This window comes from Dermacentor silvarum, chromosome 9, assembly GCF_013339745.2.
Source record: "Dermacentor silvarum isolate Dsil-2018 chromosome 9, BIME_Dsil_1.4, whole genome shotgun sequence".
Taxonomy (NCBI): Eukaryota; Metazoa; Arthropoda; class Arachnida; order Ixodida; family Ixodidae; genus Dermacentor; species Dermacentor silvarum.
This window is the reverse complement of record NC_051162.1, coordinates 148349119-148368491: the sequence shown is the minus strand read 5'-3', so window position 1 is coordinate 148368491 and position 19373 is coordinate 148349119. Positions and strand designations below refer to the sequence as shown.

Here is a 19373-nt window from a genome sequence, read left to right as displayed (position 1 = left end):
AGAGACGAAGGACAAGAGAAGGGAATTCACACCACAACGACTGGTGTGGTGTGAATTCATCCTTGCGTCTTTTTGAATGGCGTTGTTTTCCGTTGTACCAACTGGCCCGGACTTCGACTTTCCTGTTTATTAATAGAGCTTCGCACTGCACGCAACAACGCGTCGGGCGCAAGCGAGACACGAACTGCGTGTGGACAATGGGCGCATCCTTATATACAACACGACATGCGACGCAAGACCGTAAAATAAAGCAAAAATAAAACTTAAAAAAAAATAAACACGTCAAAGCCCGATCCTCCAACGAGATGTGATAACGAGCCTCCTCTTAAGAACACTGTTTAGGAGCCGAGCCAAGCTTAGCATAAAGCCATCGCGAGAGGCCTATTATATAATTCCTCTCGGAAGGAGTTAACGCTTTGCGAGTCGCGCGTTTGTGTGTGTGTACACACACACACACACACACACACACACACACACACACACACACACACACACACACACACATATATATATATATATATATATATATAGCGAGGAATGGCGTCACCGCTGACCACTCGTGTAAACACCACAAAAAGGAGGGAAGCAGGAATTAAATAAAGAAATAAGGAAAAAAAAAGAAATGTTGCCAGGACATAGCGCGCCGTGCGACCGCGGCGACACCAAGTAGTGAAAAACAGCAAAAACCGAATGAAAGTGGCGTGTTTGCTGTTGAATACAGAAAATTAGGGACAGACACTATCGTGTGACAAATTAACAGAAATTAAAACTGCGAATTAAAGCAGGGGACAGTTAAAAACAAGGAAATAAGAGAGAGAAATAGAGGAACGAGTCTAAGACGTCGTGACGGTAGCTCGACTAAGGATGACGGAGCGCGCCGCAGCTGACGCCAATTAAGCGATTATACAAAGACGGAGTGGAGGGAGTCGCTGCTTATACCTGCCTGCTCGCACCCGTTGTTGCAGGGCTGTCCGGACAGATTGCCGAGTTTCCGCGTGGTTTCTTTCTTTTTTTCTTTTACTCATTCCTTCGCGTACGCGTGCGTGTGTTTTCTATTTCAGTTCTCGCGAATGTTACGAGGTCAATGCGATTCCGAGCCAGGTCTCACTATATATGAGCTCTCGAGATACGGTTAACGTCTTCATCAAGGTTAAAAGGCAACTCCGGCGATTTTTTGACCTGTCGAGATAATGAAATAGCTTCCAGAGACCCCCCCCCCCCCCCCCCCCCCCCTGTCACGCGTCTGGTAGTAGAACTGTTACGCAAATTCGGAAATAATTTTAAATAAACAAAAAAAGCGCGAAAAAGAAAACCGAAACCTGACCGAGCAGCCGAGCGAACGTCATCGTGTGACGTCACGAGAGACACATAGCGGGGAAGTCGCGCAAGGCATGCCGGTCTCGCCCGCGGGGCGAACGAAACCGGCGAAGAGCAGACGCGGTCAGCTGATTCGTGAGCGCGCCGGAACTTCGGGTGACACTTTCGGCTGCACCAGCGGTTCGGATCTGTCAAACAGTGACAGCTACGATTTCGACGAATTCAAAAGCCACGAATCGCCGTTAGCATTCGACCCGCCACCACGAGAGCCAGCGCCCATGAATGAGCAACATATCGCGCTGCAACATGAAGACCAAGGGTGTAGCCCTATAACCACTGATTTTATGCGTACTGCTCGCTATTTTAGGTGTTTTACCCAAGCTAGGGAAAGCGCTTCGCATGCTCACTACAAGATGTGGTGCACGGCTTTCCGCATTTGTATCCCGCAAGAACGCCGCTGACAGTCCAAACCACCCACCGGTCATTTGTTTACATCGGCAGGTACGGCGACCGCTCGTCGTTCGCTTGAGATATAATGCTAGCTGCTTATCAGCGAAATCAACAGTCAGAACATAGCAAAACACGCAGATTTTGTGCATGTAATCACCGTTGCATCACTGAGTCGCGCTGATATGAGCGACCACACACTTTCAAAAAGAGCGAGCGGGAGACCGTAGTATATACGGGAGCGTTGTTATGCTGCCCCCACTTATCATTCTTCGTATTCTCTTCAAGCCCACAGTGTGTTTTGCAAAGTAGGCATAGATTATGACAGTGCGCGTATGATCTTTCATTTAGAGAATGCGCAGTTTTCTCGCGGTAACGCCGATTCCAGTATTGACACTATTGGCAGTTTACGCTGCTGCATCGAAGAGGCCTCCACTTGCTGCCCATTTGGGATACGAGGCAAACAGTGCACCTCAGAAGCTAAATAATGAACCAGCATAACAATACGTAAAAAAACACACCCATGTATGCAGTCACATTTAATTTAGGGAAGAGCTGCCGAGTGCGATTGGCCGCCTTTGAGAACGGAACGTACACCCGTGAGCAAAAGTATACGGACCACAGGGTTGCCGAAAAAAATTGAATTTCTTCGTAATTAACAAGCATAAACCGGAATTCACAAGTACACTGAAAAGTTCGCAATGCCAAGTTTGAACTGCAGTCCTCAATTTCAAGTTCACAGGCAGAGGGAAAAGTCGGCTTTACCGCGCAACCTCTGGTCCGTATACTTCTGCTCACGGGTGTACGTACCGATGTTGATAGCGAGCCGTGTCGTCGCTTCTAGCTTTTTAATTGTGTGTGCACTGTACGAAATGAGGAATGGTTCATTTCAAATCCGTATGCTCAAAACTGAACTACAGAAGCAGTTTTCTTCATCCTAATGGCTTAATTAGCTTCAGGTCAGTCGCTTAGGTCCGTCAGCAGTAGACACACCAACTCGGTGACTGTGTGTACGGATGGCGAGGGCTGAAGTGCGTGCAGCCAACAACGCAACACCACTTGCCTCTCATCACTTGCCCGTCCACATAGAATGTAACTTTTCGCAACAGCAACTTCTCACGTCAAACACTAGCTCACTCCTAAGCCCCGTCATTTGCCATTCATTCCCAGCATGCTCTGCATATACATTCTTTTAAGTCATAACGCAACGTGGCCAGTACAGTTGAGGGAGCAGGCATGGCAGGTGTTTCGAGGGAATGACCGGAATTCACTTGTAAATCATCTGAGCAACTTTCAAGCTTGATCTTTTCAAGAAATGATGGAAGCATGCTGAAGAACGCACTCAGCAAATTTCATTCAAATCCGTTGACCTCAAACAATAGTCGGAGTTGCCCTTTAACACCTTTCTGGTACACATTTCTTTTTCAATTAAGTGAAAATTTCACGTTACGTGCATCTGAACGACGAAATACGGGGAAAGATAAAGCAAGAATTCCTATGAGAGTTTTTGCCACTGAATCAATGCTATGTATCTTGCTAGTATTGGCTCAAAACAAATAGACGTGTTATAATGGGATTACAGTATTTCTATTTTTCATGGCGGACATTCTTGTACATAAGCATTTCCTTTGTAATAAAACAATCACCGTTTCTAAAACTCAAAATGACAAGAATCATATCAACCCCTACGACTTCACAGATCGTCACTGTCATCAATCCCAAATGACACTTCGTTTTGCCATCAAGCACCATGCCGCCAAAGTGACACTCAGCAAGGCAAAGTGTCGCTCAAAGTATCACTAAGTTTGCTCGTCTGACTGGCGTATAAGCTTAGCCCAAAACAAGTAAACTTCAAGGGTTTTAAAGTACTCCGTGAAACTCTTGGGCTTTCAACGCCTTGAACACTGGAGTTTCGCATTCAAAGGCTTTTCAAGGTTTTCAGGGATCACTAAGAACCATGCTGGTTAAGTATTCTTGCAAAGGCCAACTTTCACTGAGTTGGTGTGAAAACGATTGGCACAGGATAAAAGGAAGGCCATACATCCCTTCGTTAGATTTCGTGCTAGGGCGGGAACAGTTTAAGTGTGGCATCGGAACTTGCCTTCGGTAACTGCATGTTTCCTTAAGGCCGGCCCGCGTGGACCAAATATCAAGCACCAAAGCAGTAAACTGTGCCCAGCAGCTAAAACCAGATGCCCAGCATAGAGAAAGTTGATGCTGCCTGCCAATCCGTCTCGACAGATATTTTCATCAGGCGAACACGAGCCATTCAGGAGCCACCATTTGCAGCCAACTTTCTGATGGGAATTGCTGCCCCCAACGCGTTGCCGGTTTGGCCAACAGTCCAAACGTTTGGTTTGTTGGCTTCACTTCCGCAGCGCTGTTTTATTGCGATAGCAATTATATGGACACTGCAAAGCACATTTCTGCCGTTGGCGTCGCCGTCGCCGTGAGGTTCCGTATGAGGTCAATGGAGATGAAATCGTCGCCGCGCGCCAAACGTTGTATGTGCGAGTGAAAGGGCGCACATACAGCGCCCTTTCACAGGGAGTGAATGCTTTCACTTCCTGTGAAAGACGAGGGATGCACGCTTTCACAGGGAGTGAACGCACGGCGGAGAACAAACGCGCGTTCTGCGCCGTGCTCCCTTAAGGCCTGTAGAAGTAGGCGTCTCTTTCCTCCTTTACCATATATGTAGAGCAAACGTGCCTTCTTCCGACGCGCGAAAGGCCGTGGGGGGGGAGGGGGAGGGAAGGGAGGCGACGTTTAGCTGCGGCACCAAGTGCCTATTTATATCAGAGGCTCTGGCAACAGTCACCAACGCCGCACGCATTTTGTGCGAACGCGGGCAAAATGCCGACGGCGTCGACAACAGTTCTGCGTGTTGCCGGTGCTGCTGCATGTCCAAGTTTATACAGCTGATAAAGCTACTCATTACTCCGTATAGCTCTCTACAAATTTGCTATCGCAACTGATGCTTCGCCTTTCAGGTGAAACTGCGACAACTTTTTTTGTACTGTCGCAGGCAGCTACCCACATTTCGTTGCGTGACATTCGGTCTGTGAGACGATGCACACTGCAGTAGGAATGAACGCCAAAACAGGTCCAAAGCCAGCAAACACAAGGGCAAAAGAAGCAGTCATTGAAGTAGCCTTCGATTGAAGAAGCCTTCAATGACTGCTTCTTGTCACAGTCACAGGTAGATGAAATGCAGCTACCTGGATTTCATCATGTGTGTCATCGTCATCGAGATGACAAAACGTAGCGATCTTCGATCAGCAGCTGGAGCTTCGGCCGAAGTAATATGGGCGTACGGCTTGCACGCGTACAGAAACAGATATGGTAACGTTACATACACAACTCAACACTACTCAGCCAACTGTCGAATAAACTATTAAGCTGTGCGCCCAAGCAAACATTTACGGGATCCGTGATGCCGTACTTCTCAATTGCAAATGTCAATGCAGCGATAAACCGCAGTTTTGAAAAGAGTAGTGACCGCACGTTACGCATTCGTTAGCAAATTGTTGCGCATAATTTGCCGAGAATGGTAGAGCAAGGACATCTTAACACATTCAAATCCAAAAATAGCGTTGCAAAAGCACTAATCGAACGTACCTTACAACGCATCAAAATATCCATCGGAACACTACTGTCTGAACTAGACTTTTTAGTGTACAGTACCATCCCAGTCTCCCACACGGAACACCTGGGTTCTATATTCCTGACAGCTTAAACTTTTCTTTTTTAATTTTTAAAAAAATTCGACGAAAGGAAATGTTACAATTGCCCAGTTTTACCCCATTTTGAACCAGGGATGCTGAAAGTTAGTGGCAGCTCTAGTTAAGCCGTACAGATGGAAGTGCTCGCTTTTCCCGTTTTAAGCACAATTTTACTAAACTAAATGAACTTCCACAAATATTGTTTTCTAGTACAACAGGTACAAACCTTTTCCTGGTTATTTTCAAAAACCTCCCGCCTAGCAACAATTACAGTGGCATGACGACGTTCGCCAATGAAACGTCGCACGAGGGGTGGTGCAGCAAAAATGTGGCAACACGTCTGGCTAGATTTTCTGACGGGTGAACTTTGCCAAGAAAATTTACTCCATGAGGGCCAGCCTTTAGCTTACCGAGCCGAGCCTCCTATCATGATATGAGTGGCTGTTCTCGTATTACACAACCATAATTTACTAATACAGGTTAGTGTTCACCTTTAGTCTTCCTTTAAGTGGCTGTCTTCCCCATCTACCTGCAACCTGCTTCAGCCTTCCCAACACCCCACTTTTCAGGCATGCCTCCCCTTTTTTGGAGTTGTAGGAAGAAGGGAATTCCAACCAAAGAGTGTGTGGTTTCACATCTATACCCGACAGTGGCGCAGCCACAAATTTTTTTGCAGAACTTTTTTAAGCCCTTGACTGGGCTAGGGGGCAAGCAGGTGTCGTTGCATGTCATTTTATTACAGGTATCCTCGAACACAGAAATTTCGAGGGGAAAGGCATGTGCCCAGTTTTCCCCACCTGGCTACGCCCCTGGTACCTAAAGTCGCACCCCAGGACAGCAGTGGACGAGACCCCCCAAGGTGACTGCAGAAGATGGTGTTCCTCTCCGTGCACCCTTTGTCACCAGAAAGGTTAAGCTGAGCTCTGCTTCTGGTTAACTCCACCCTCATTTCACACGCTCAGGTGCCGCAGAGCGCTGCGTTCATCTTCATCTCGCATTTTCGATAAGCACGTCCTAGCGCGTTTCCCAGAGATGTGAGCGACGTGAAGTTAGCCGGCTGCAAACCAACGAAGAGAACAAGCAGATGCATCTGCCACGCCACGCTCAATCAGTTGAGCAGTGAAGCGAAGGCATGGTTCGCTACTCCTCAGCGAGTATTAACATTGCAAGCATGTATGCTAGCATTTCTACTGAGTGGTGGTGTTCAAATAGACCCACTTTCACCACGTTCAGAGCGCATTTGTAGCAGCCCTGTCAGCCCTACAATGACAGCAGTCGCCCGTCGCTTTCCAGCTGTGCTTGAGTTCAAGGCAACCGTTGTCTGGAATGCTGAGGACAATGTCACTGCGAATTTTTTCGCAGTGAATATTCGAGGGAACTCAAGAGGTGCATCTTCTCAACCCTGCTGCTCCTATTGTAGAATCTTTTTCATTCTCACCTTTCGATCTGAAGGGCTAAGCAGGTTTGTTGTGGTACAAAGACAACTACGCTGCTTACCGTGGTTGCCCTTCAGCCTGCAAAAAGGCCACTACTACTACCGACATGTCTTGTGGTAGCAGTGACGTAGTGAATCTAGTCACGAAGTCGGTCTATTGTAAGGATGCACCGATCCGAGTTGAGTACACCGTTAACACTCGGCTAAGATTATCAGCAGCAACAGGAGCCTACTTGTGTCCACTGCCTGCACAGTGGCCTCAACCAGCAATCTCCCATTACCCCTACTTTGCATCAGCTGATTCCACCCCACACCTGCAAATCTCCTATTCTCATCACATCTGATCCACCCTCGGCTGTGTTTCTTTTCCACTGGGAGATGTTGTATTACAACATAGACTGCTCATTATACACATTACGTGACCTGCCAAAACTACACTACTTTCTGTTAACTTTAACTAGAGCATCAGCTACCCGCATTCACTCTCTAATCCACACTGCCACCTGCTTATCTCTTAATGACAAGTCTTATCATTTCCTGTTCCATCAGCTTAGCAAAAAAAGTATCTCCCAAAGTATTTTAAGAAATGCTTGAGCTGGGCTCGTGCCTACCGAAACTCAGCGACTCGCATGCAAGGGAGCAACAGTGTTGCCAAGACAACTCACTTGTTGATGAGGCTCCGTTCCAGGGAACACTGTAGCCATAGGCTGCAAAACCAGCCTGGGCTCCGGCTTGGGCTCCGGCTCGCTCGGCGGCTGCCAGCATGGATCCCCGGCCCCGCAGCGCGGCCCCGCCCCTGCGTGTCGACCCTCGTGGCCGACCTCGACTTCGACCCGTGCCTCGGCCCTTCTTGCCGCCCGGAGATGGTGCTCCAGGACTGTCCACTGAGCAAAAAAAAAAAAGAAAACCAAAGGAGAAGAAAATTTTTGAGGAACCAGTTCAGGACGTAGTTCATTGAACTTTAGTTCGAAGAGGTGCGATAAGAAAGAATGTACGGTCATCACAAGTGGCATAGTAATATAAAGCGCTTCCCTTGAGCCATAGGAAACAACAAGTGCATACAGCAATTGTATGGATACAGCTATACTTGGATTTGGACAACTGCTTGGAAAAAAAGGCACAGAACGACTGTCTCAATTAGAGGAAAGCAGGTGGTAGCAAGCAGTCGCCACAAATACAGCTTCAGAGGGGGAGTGGACAATTTTAGAGGGTGAAGAGGAGCCACTATAAAAAAAAACTGTTGTCATAGCAAAGACAGACTTCAGCCAGAACACGCCTGCTACAGTCGAGCCCGACTATATCGAACCCGTTTATATCAAATTATCCCGTATACCGAACAATTTCTAAACACGGTAAATTTACATTGAGAATATATAGTAAAAGTTACTGTTACATCGAACGAAAATAGCAACGACAACCGATCTATCAAACTCCATGTGCCTCCAAAGTGCCCCAGCAAGTTGGCTTTCCCTCGCGGTGGCGGGGAAAACTGCCGGCGCCACCCTAGAAAAAGTGGTTTAGACCCGGCTGTGCACGGGCGAACACCCCCCTGCAAAAAATGATCCTGGCCTGCTCGCAGTGCTTACAGCCAATCAGAGACCGTCGTGCTTTCTCCGAGGCGCGGAGGCAGCACAAGTGAGCGCCATTTTTTCTTTCTTTATGCTTGTGTGCCTGCTGCTGCCTCTTTTCCTTGAGTCCTCATTCAGCGTGGTCCGTGCTGGTGGTGTTGCCTGTTGGCGCTCTGTGAACTGTTGTCTGATGGCGCTCTGCGGACGATGATGTCGCCATCATGGGCCAGCTACAAGATGAGGACTACGTTGCAGATGTCGTGCCGATCACGAGCCAAGCGACAGCAATAAGGAAATTGACGATGGCTCGTTGCCTACATCCTCCGAAGTGATTAGTGCACTTGCGTTGGTCCGGCGCTATTGCGTGAATATAGAAGGTTGCAGCCTCAGCTGCTCCGACTCGTTGGACAACGTGGAGGCGTGCGTGCGTCGCAGGCAGCGAAGTCGTTGAAACAGAAGAAAATCCAGGACTATTTTGTTCCAAAGTCGGGCCCGCAAGTAAGCCACCATATTAATAAAGTACTTTTCTTATTGGTATGTGCCTTTGCGTCATCAAATCCTATAGTGGGCCATATATCGAACTAATAAACGTTTTTTGGAGAGTTCGATATACCCGGGTTCGACTGTATAAGTGTGTCTTGCGCCAAATTATAACGTCTTAACAGCGATATTTTGGTGAAACCGGTCACCAACAAAAAGTAAAATGACAACATGTGGAGGAGATTTCAAAAAAAAAAGGGGGGGAGGGGGGCTAAAAAAATTGCCCTTTGCCGGATAATTCAAACTCATCCAGTCAGTACGCACGTCTGACCCCTATGGTGACCCCAGTGGCGGCCCCTTTAGTGGCAACATCTGTCTCAGCAGAGCTTAGGGGTCAGTGAACGTGTTGAACTCGCGTCACTTCCCGTCAAAAATGCCTATTTCCAGCCTGCCCTAGGAAGATTTTTCAAGCAATAACCATAACTGATTACCGTAATGTCCGATTACGGTATTTACCAGAGTTTAATGCCTGCTTTTTTTTTCAGGAAGTTGCCTTCGCGGTGCAATCCGATACGAAACCAAAACCGCTTTTACGGTGTTTGTATGCTTTACATGGATGTACTGCAGCGAAGCTGACTTTAGGAACCCAGCTGCCATTGTGCAACACATATTAGACCCTTGCCCACTTTTCTTGCTAAATACTTAGGTGTGCATTAGATTTATACTTTGTTTAATAAGAGCCTTAATGTTGTTTCTACGTTAGTTTTTTACTCTGGACACTTGGAAGGTGGGCACGCGCTTGATTCGGCCAAATTATTCAGCGGAGTGGTCAGGAGTTTTTTCTGCATCTTGCTTCATTTGACTTGTCGGATAATTCGATCAATTTCGACGGTCCTGTCAGGGTTGAATCAACAAATGACTGTACATAGGTGTTATGAGCCTTTTGCCGGAACCGGGCGTTAGCAACATTATACCCGGGAAGAAAATGTATGAACGAAGAATGTATTAGCGGGTTTCTACTGTACACAGATGACCATGAAGCTGTTGTATGCCTAGGCATACTTGGTGTGTTGATAAGAACAGAAAAACTATGCGCGTTTGCTTTCCTACGTGCTTGATCACATAATCCAGAGTGGCAGTTGGGGAGAGATTGGTGGCCTTGCATATTAGCTGGTGTTTAGCCAACACAAGACAGCCAAGAAGGCACCTCGTATTGCCAGAACCCAAACCGAACCATGTACTTCAGTACAACCCCCAATCCTGCAGCACGAATCGCACCAAGAATGTCTCAAAAACATGGGCAAACATGATTACGTTCTCTCTTTGAAAAAAGTTGTCGCAGTTTCACCTGAAAGGCGAAGCATCAATTGCGATAGCAAATTTGTAGAGAGCTATACGGAGTAATGATAGTAGCTTTATCAGCTGTATAAATTTAGACATGCAGCAGCACCGGCAACACGCAGAACTGTTGTCGACGCCGTCGGCGTTTTGCCCGCGTTCGCACAAAATGCGTGCGGCGTTGGTGACTGTTGCCGGAGCCTCTGATATAAATAGGCACTTGGTGCCGCAGCTAAACGTCGCCCCCCTTCCCTCTTCCTCCCCCCCCCCCCCCACGGCCTTTCGTGCGTCAGAAGAAGGCGCATTTGCTCTTCATATATGGTGATTGTAAAGGAGGAAAGAGACGCCTGCTTCTGCAGCCCTTAAGGGAGCACGGCACAGAACGCGCGTTTGTTCTCCGCCGTGCGTTCATTCCCCGTGAAAGCGCGCGTCCCTCGCGCCCTTTCACTCGCACATACAGCGTTCGGCGGCGCGCGGCGACGATTTCATCTCCATTGACGTCATACGGAACCTCACGGCGACGGCGACGGCGACGGCAGAAATCTGCTTTGGAGTGTCCATAATTGCTATCGCAATTAAATTTTGGATACTTGCGAATGTGCGAAGGGGGCAACACCTGAAGGGGCAACATCATGGCAAATTGAGGCAGTGGGCCGGAAACAGTTTTTCTACGCTCACCAAAATGATGCACATGAAAAACATGACTACGCTTTCCTGCGGAGTCACAGCGAATTCTAAGTGGTCTGGGGCTGAAACACACGCTAGAAAATAGAGGAAAACGAAGGAGGCATGAAGTGACGAATCGAGGACATCTCACCAGAGGTGTTCAGGGGAGGCACAGGAGTGCTCGACGGGCTTCCATCATCCACGATGAGGGGGCCATCGCTGCTGTCATCATCTTGTGCAATGGCCACACTGCTCAGCGAACGCTGCACGGGCGGATGGTAGAAGTTGCTTTTACCAACACAGTTAAAATGCTGTATTAGATATGACGATGGTACCATGGCAAATTATTCCCCTTCAACGGAGTATTATCCTATTAAAACCAGCGGTACATGATCAGGACAGCTATGTCATGTACACCATTAACAGCTGTTGGCTGCAAAAAGAGAGACATCGTATTTACTTGATTCTAATGTGCACTTTTTTTTTAAAGAGAAAATTGGTCCGGAAAGTGCTGTAAGTCACAACTGAATATTAGAGCAAGTGTCATTGACACTGTCATTACAAGCTGGTGACATTACATGTTTTTGCATATGTTCGCGACAACATCATGGCGCTTTCATTGCGAAAGTTCCTTAAAAAATTCACCGCCGATTACGATACTCTCTAATGCGAAACTTGAGCGCAGCTACGCAGTTAAACCTCGGTATAACGAACTTCGATTTAATGAAACTCGCTATGTAACGAACTATTTTCATTTCCCAACCTGAGTTCCATTGAATTAACGAAACCTCGAAATAACAAAATTCATGATGTAACGAAGTTTTTCGCTGCAAGTACAACTTCGTTATATCAAGGTTCGACTGCATACGTGTTTTCATTATGCGATAAAATGAGGCAAAGAATTTGAGAGAGACATGTAGCAGAGTTGGCAATCGTCGAAAATCTATCTGCGGGTCAAGTGCGTCGGCTTTTATACATGACTTGTCGAAGGTTCCACTGTAATCGCTGGTGCCGCTTGGCTTCCAGAAAGTACTACACAATTCGTGCCACGCATACAATCCGCTGACAAAACAACTGCAAACCATGAAAATCGAAACAAGCGCGAGCGAGAGCTGACGCGAGCAGACGATTGGACGCAACGAGCGGTCGGGCGGATCCACATGAAACCAGTTTCCCGCGCACACGTCACTGAAGGGGGCCACCCTCATTGGTGTCTACCGTTCACAGCTCATTTGTAGCTCTTTCGTCTTTCGCTGTTGTGCTCATTTGCTCGGTTACACCGCCGCCGCCGTTCCGCACAGGAACGGGCCATTAAGAGCTGTGCTCTAGAAGATGAGCTATTTTGCATGCTGAGCTACCAGCAATAGATACGCGTCACAGGTTTTTGGTGTTCTGAAGGCTAGCATGTATTGCAGGACGAACTGGCAAAGCGATTAATGGATGCATGGACAATCATTCCCGTTTGCGATTGTTGTGCAGACGTTCAAGAAATTTAGAATATCAAATGCAGTAGACTGTACGGACCATGGCATGCGATTCGTAGACCATGATAAAGAGAGCTGCTAGACTGCCGACGATGGGCATTAAGTGCGAGTAAAATTAGACTATTGGAAGGTATAATTCTTGAGGTTTCATCTTATTCAGATCGCAAAATCTGAGGCATCCTACTTTTCTTCTTATAAAACCAGGTGCGTGTTCGATACTGGAGCACATCATTTCTTTACAATGAACTCGTAAAAGCTGGGCACACATTAATCAAGAAAAATATGGGGATCTAAGGGGCTCTTTTTTTTTTTGTCAGTCACACCTGTTAATTTGCGCGGTCGTGACTAGCAAGAAATCGAGCCCCTCGTATCCCCTTGTTCTGCTTGCTCGTTTGCACAGCGAGGGCCTCGAATTTGGCAGTCCCGGATGTCATAAGGAGCACAGGAGTGTTTATTAGCCAGTCGTCTGCTCCTAAGGTCACACACTAACTATGTGACACCTGCGGTTAAAAGTATGTTGTGCTCGCTCACACTACCAGAGCTATCCTTGTACACACACGCCGGAAGGGAGGATGGCGGCTGCGGTAGCTGAATCCGCAGAGCACCACACGCGTAATGCAGGAAATGTGTGTTCGTATGCCACCTGCGGCAACTTATCTTTGCGTCCACTTTCATTTCCCTTGACCTTATCATTTCTACATTTCAATTAAACATCCTCATTAGTTAAGGCTTGCGTTGGGGCTAGTAGAAATATCTCGAAATTACCTTAATTAAGGATTGCATTGGGGCTCGTTGGCCAGCTACATCTGTGCTGTTTTCGTCCCTGTGTATATTTAAATTTGCAGCGCTGCTTTATAAGTACAAGTTTAATCATTAGGTTCCCCTATGCTTTTTCTCATTTCATTACCTGTTACTCTGCATAGGTGAGCATTAGAACTAAGTATGCACAACACTGTTAAAACCCCTGGGACGAGGCTGGAGAGCTACGGTTCAAAGTAAGGCATCAACCGCTATCCGCTGTGAAAAGGTGGACCTTATATGCGACAACATAAGGTACATGCACCCACCTCGCTGTAGGGGCTTGGTGGAATCGAGTCAAGGCTGACGATGGACTCCGAGTCCTGCTGTGAAGGTAACGTAGGGGGCGGCGTTGATGCCATTGTCACAGGCGTGGGGGCACTGGTCGTCACATTGTGCTCAACCATCTTCTTCTTGCGGGGACCCCGCTGGTGAAGAGAAATATCAGAAAGAAAAAAATGTCACAAAAAGTTGCCAAAACACATGAATAACTATAGCTTGTGCGTCACCCCCTACAAGTCGACACCCTTCAAAGCTTCACCCTTCACATCACCCCAATGCAGTCAAACCTCAATACAACGAACCTCGATTTAACGAAATTTGCGATGTAACGAACTACTATTGTTATTTTCCGATCTTAGTTCCATTGAATGAACGAAACCCCGAATTAACAAAATTCGCGATATAACAAAGTTTTCTCGCTGCAAGTAAAACTTTGTTATATTGAGGTTCGACTGTACTCCTGAAACGGGTGCTGCAAGACTTCTCAACGTGAGGAAGCTTTCGCCTCTTGCCAGGAGTTTTGTGGTAGGTAGGTGGGCAAGCTGCTGTCTCGCCTCATTCGGGGCCTTTTTGGTTAAAAAAAAGGAAAGCGTGTCTGGTGGTGGGATTCGAACCAGGGTCCCCAAGCGCAATAGCCAGACACTTTACTCATTAGTCCGTGAAAGCATGCATGGAATGTGCAAGTGACAATGTTACCCCTCTTTCTTCCCTCGTGTCAGGTGGCACTTTAATACAGTAGAACCCCGCTGTTACGTTCCCGGGTGCTGCGTTTTCCCGGCTGTTACGTCGTTTTCGGCCGGTCCCGGCACAGCTCCCATAGAACCCAATGCATTCGTAACCCCGCTGTTACGTCGCAACTGTGGGACCGTTACCGCATCATACGTTGCGAACTGCCACACCGCGCCGGCCCGAGCGGCCATTTTGACTTCATGTCGCTTGGCTTGGTTGCTTGACGATGGCATTGGCCGCCCAAAGTGCTGGGGGCGACATTTATTACGTATTTTAGGTTTCCGCCAGCAAAAGTATGGCCTTTGATATCCCTTTTTGCTATCCAAAGATGATGTCTATGACGCGTTGTGGCCCTAAAATTGGTTTTGGCTCATAGATGTTCCATATAAAGTCCAAGGGCGATAACGCCGTCGCCGCGCGCCGTATGCTGTATGTGCGAGTGAAAGCGTGCGAGTGAAAGCGTGCGAGGGAAGCCGACGACCACATCTCGCGCGCGAAAGAAAAGCAGGGAGGAAGCGCGCCTCCTTCCGTTGCGCTCGAGGCACCAGCGAGAGAGCGAGGGGGGGGGGGGAATAGCGGCAGCGTTGTGCTCTGGCATCATACTGTGCGGCGGCGCGCGGTCCCGCGGGCCGTATCTTGAAAGCGATCTGCGTGGGGGCAGATTCTACGCAGTGTAGGTGCGTCGGCGGCTCGTGGCTTTGTGCGTGCTGCGTGTTCTCGGGGCTCAGTTTGGGTTGAAGCGATAGACAACAGCACGAAGGTCACTTCGCTCGCTTCTGCAGCGGCGCTTAACTGCGCGTGTCCGCGCTCATCGAGTGTGATGTGTTCATGTTTGCCTGTGGGCGCTGACACCATGTTTGTTAATTAGTTAATAACCGAATGTTTACAAGTTTATACAGACGATAAAACTACTATTCTTACTTTGTATAGCTCATCGCAATCGATACTTCGGCTGTCGGGCGAAACTACTTTTTGTCGCACGTAAGAATTAAAATAATATTGTGTGCAGTTCAACACTACTCCCATTTCTCAATTTTTCCTGTTTCCTGGCTCTTGCGTTTCCTGGCTCTTACGTTTTTTTTTTTTACGGTCCCGTGAAAAACGTAACAGCGGGGTTCTACTGTATGACTGGCACGCATGTCACATTGCACAACACCAATTTGCTTATCAAAGCAGGCACAGCTGCGCACATGCAAATTTTCCCCGAGGCTTCCAAGGTTAGACCTTCCACTAATGACAGCCGAGAGTGCAGTCACGTGATGCGAAGCTTAGTTCCCTGCAAAACACGCAGATAGAGTTGCCCTAAGCATGTCTCCGAGAAGCACTTCATTGGAGTGTTTGCACTTCAACGGGTGTTTTCGCATGAGCGACGGGGCAGGAACTTGCCGCGCATTGCATTGTCGCATTTGAAAAACACATCATGTAGGTCATCGGCGTTCAGAAAAGTCGAGTTGACATGCCACGGTAGCCAGGATACCCTTTGCCGCTAAGATGGGCACCCAGCGACATCGTCCTAAGCAAAAAAAAGAATCGAAGCACAGGCCAACGTTGCCACGGCAACGTTGTCCCACACACTATTGCTCGCAATCTGGTAACACTTTGCACAATTCCAACTAAGACTAGATAGCCAAGCCACCTGCAAATACGCTTCGCAACCCACTGATTCCCACAGTGCGCTGGACCTGTGTGACCTTCGGAGCGTGTCACTAAATAAACCTTCGCGGTCGCTAGACAATGCTGTCACGAAAAACCTAGCTTAAGCTATTCCTGTAGTTTCAGCACAGAGTTTGCTGTTTCACTCAATAGAGTGCTCACCCTTAGCTTCAAATTCCTGAAACTCCCCTCAGCATTTTATGTACATCGTTGCAGACTTAAAGCTCGATTCACACAACGGTTCGGATTGCCAAGGAGGAGCATGAGATGGTTTTGGTGTCCATGCATCACATCTCACATGAGATAGCCGCAGACAAGCTGCTAGCGACGCGATTCGTTGCATTTCAGCCACGTCAGACTCGTCTGTACCCTGAATTGGCGAGCCGTCTCGTTGTGTGAATCAAGCTCAAGAGCCACAGTACCCTAGTTAGGTCGCTCCTCAGTTTCGTTGCACAGTAATAATTATAAGAGAGACGGACTGACCTTCTCTCCCTTGTCGCTTCGCCTCTTGCGCTCCTTGGGCTTCTCGACGTTGTCCTCCAGCTGCTTCCGTTCCTCCTGACGCTGTCGGACTGTATGAAGACGCATGAAAAAAAAAAAAAGTTACTGCTAAGGAGGAGGTGACCAACTGAACTCAACTGAACAGTCGAACTTATTGCTGAACAACTCGTGTCAGATATGAAAGGAATTCTCCCATGCACATGCAGAACATAGCTTAAAAGTCAACAGCAAAAAAGTTTGATTGTCAAGCATGATCAGCACTGGGGCTGTGAGAGACGGCACAATGGAAGGGATTTGGATTAATTTTGAGCCACCTGGCTTTCTTTAATGGGCACCTAAAGTTAAAGTAACACGACAGCTTTTTTCCATTCCGTCCCCATTAGAATGAGGTCGCTACGACCGGGAACCGTACCCACAACATTGTCTTCGGCAGCAGAAAACCGTATCCATCCAAGCCACCACTGTGGGCACAACCATCCACTTTGGCTCAACTGGTTATAAATGAGCAGTGTACATTATCAATGCCATTTTGGCGAAGCTGCAAGGCTTCTAATTGCCTAATTTCCTTATTAACAACCTTAACCCCACTGGCTACCAAATATCACCTCTGTACCAGTTAGTTTTGCCCTGTACACGTGCTATGCAAATTTCCGCTGTCGTGCTTGCTATATAATACTCTACCGTGAATCATGCGGCAAAAATGCCGATCAATGTTTCATTTACAATATAAAGCAGCATTTTTCCGTTCAGAGACATAACTGCCAGTCACAGATCCATTTTTGTGCGGGAAAGCTTGAAACACTCGAGCATTTATTTGGAGAGCAGCCCCGCACTTTTGACACCCTCCCATGTTGTCGCTATCTTTCCCCACTTTTTGAACTGCAAGCTTTTCACTGCCACGATGGATATCGTTTGCCAGGATTTGGCAGAATCGGATGTGAAAGATGTGCCCGCTGCGCTGCTTTCGGGCACATAGGTGTCCGAACACGTGCCAAGCATGCGCCAACATTCTACAAATGTCAACTAAAAACGAAAGAAATCAAACCCCTCTGAAGCGCACACCCTAGTGTCATCGATCGACAATTCTAAACTTGTCAAGCGTACATTGGCTGTCGTGCCCATCCATGAATCATCACTACCACCCATCTGGTGAATTTCCAGCTTTGGTAATATGCCCCCGCCTCCTTGCCCAGCGATTCGTCAGCTTCGGATGCCAAAGCATCTAAGCAAACGACGCATGCATGTGACGGTTGACAAATATGACGCAGGTCTTGGGAACATGACCACAGAGATCTACAGTGCACCACAGGCTATGTCTGATCTCTGAAGTCATACCCAGGTGCTATGCTAATTCTCGAAGTTCTGGGTTCTGTACCCCTTCTGCACGATAATGGTGTGTTCATTAAATTTTTGGTGTCAAAAACGCCTTATTGCAAGGCTTTCACTTGTATTTCAGGCATGAAATTTTGCAGGGAGGCTTGTCTATATCTTTACTTTGTGAAACTAGGCTGTTTTTTGACATGAGCTAAAATTTTCCTGGAGTGGGCCTTTAAGGAGTGTACATTTTGGGCAGCACAGTTGTGTGCTGGTGTTCGTCTGTCTGGTCGCTTGCTCACGGTGCAATACTATTCCCTAATTTTACTACCAAAATGCCACGTCCGAGCTAACGGAGCACTCACACTTGCGCTCCAGCTCGGCGTCGTCCAGAAGCAGAGACACAACCTCCTTGGGCTTGAGCGTGTCGGGCTTGAAGTTGCCGCCACTGATCACCATGCGCTGGATCTGCGGAGAGACGAGACAGGCGAGGATGGAGAAAAAGGAAGCGAAATGTGTGGATGGCCTCCGCGAGCTTGCTGCACGAAGTGGTTCCTGACAAAAAAACGCAAGTGTCGCAAGGTTCTCTGTCCTCCTACAACTTCCGCTTAACACAGAAACCTGTTGTGCAGATTCGTACCATCAGCACAAATTGAAGCACGGGGCCAGAAAAATCTGATGACAAAGACTGCTATGCATAAACACGATTCAGTACAATATGCGATTGCTCTGTATCCAGCTTGTAAGCTTCAGGAGGGACAGTGCTATTCAAATAATATTCACCATTTTGTTCATCATTAATGAAACTTTGCAGTCTTTAAGGAGATCCTATCTAAATACACGTGAATTCAAAAACCGTTGTGCTCGACAAGCATTGCACCAAATTTGATGTGTCTGTTGCATTAAAAGAAAAAGTTAATCTGCCAACTGTAGGGAGAAAATTTTTTATAGGTGATCAATATTTTTTTTTTATTCTTTAAAGAAAAAATCAAGTTTACAACTCTATAACTCAGCAACAAATAATGAATTTAAAGCGGAGAAAACTGATGCACTGTACACTGCTGTGTAACAAACACAACACCGATTTGTAAGCAGTACTTTTGCAAAACACTTGTAAGCATTGTAATAATTTGCACAATTGTAAACTCGTCCCCTCTGTCCCCTTTAGATTCTCTAAGAGACGCAGTTTGTGAAACTGCAATATCTGTCCTGGTGCAGACTTGGAGTTGTAAACTTTATGCTTGTACTTTTTTAAACTTGCCAATTTCCACAATTTTTGCAAAAAAACAATGGAAGCCCTAAATCAAAATTTAGTCTGCTAAGTTTGTAAAACTTAGCTCTCTCTCTCTAAAATAACCATTTCATTCGAATCACTTGAGTGGTTGCCTAGCGAGCATTTCAGAATTTCATACGTATTTTAATGGAAAAATTGGAGTGGCCCCTAGTTAAAGCTTCCTCCTAGCGTTAAACCTCTCTCTGTTTCTCTTGTGAAGAAAAAAAAATGTTTATTCTAGAGTTTTCCAATTTCCAAAACCGCAACCTCATATGAGAAACGCCGAATAGGAGACCTAGCATTAATTCTGACCGCCTGTAAGTTCTTTAACGCCCACTAACTTACGTACACAAAGCTTTTTTTTTT

The 19373-nt window shown here is 47.1% G+C and overlaps 1 protein-coding gene across 1 annotated transcript in view; it reads right to left on the bottom strand.

Annotated features, from left to right (window-relative positions):
- LOC119464523 (chromatin-remodeling ATPase INO80-like) overlaps positions 1–18237 on the bottom strand; it is a 34425-nt gene extending 16188 nt beyond the window's left edge. The window contains exons 1-5 of the mRNA XM_037725538.2: positions 18100–18237; positions 16403–16491; positions 13525–13683; positions 11125–11236; positions 7587–7805 (exon numbers count right to left, since the gene is read on the bottom strand). Of these exons, the coding sequence (XP_037581466.1) occupies positions 7587–7805; positions 11125–11236; positions 13525–13683; positions 16403–16491; positions 18100–18193 (673 nt within the window). The 5' untranslated portion in view covers positions 18194–18237. The remainder of the gene's footprint in view (positions 1–7586; positions 7806–11124; positions 11237–13524; positions 13684–16402; positions 16492–18099) is intronic.
- Positions 18238–19373: the final 1136 nt, after the last annotated feature.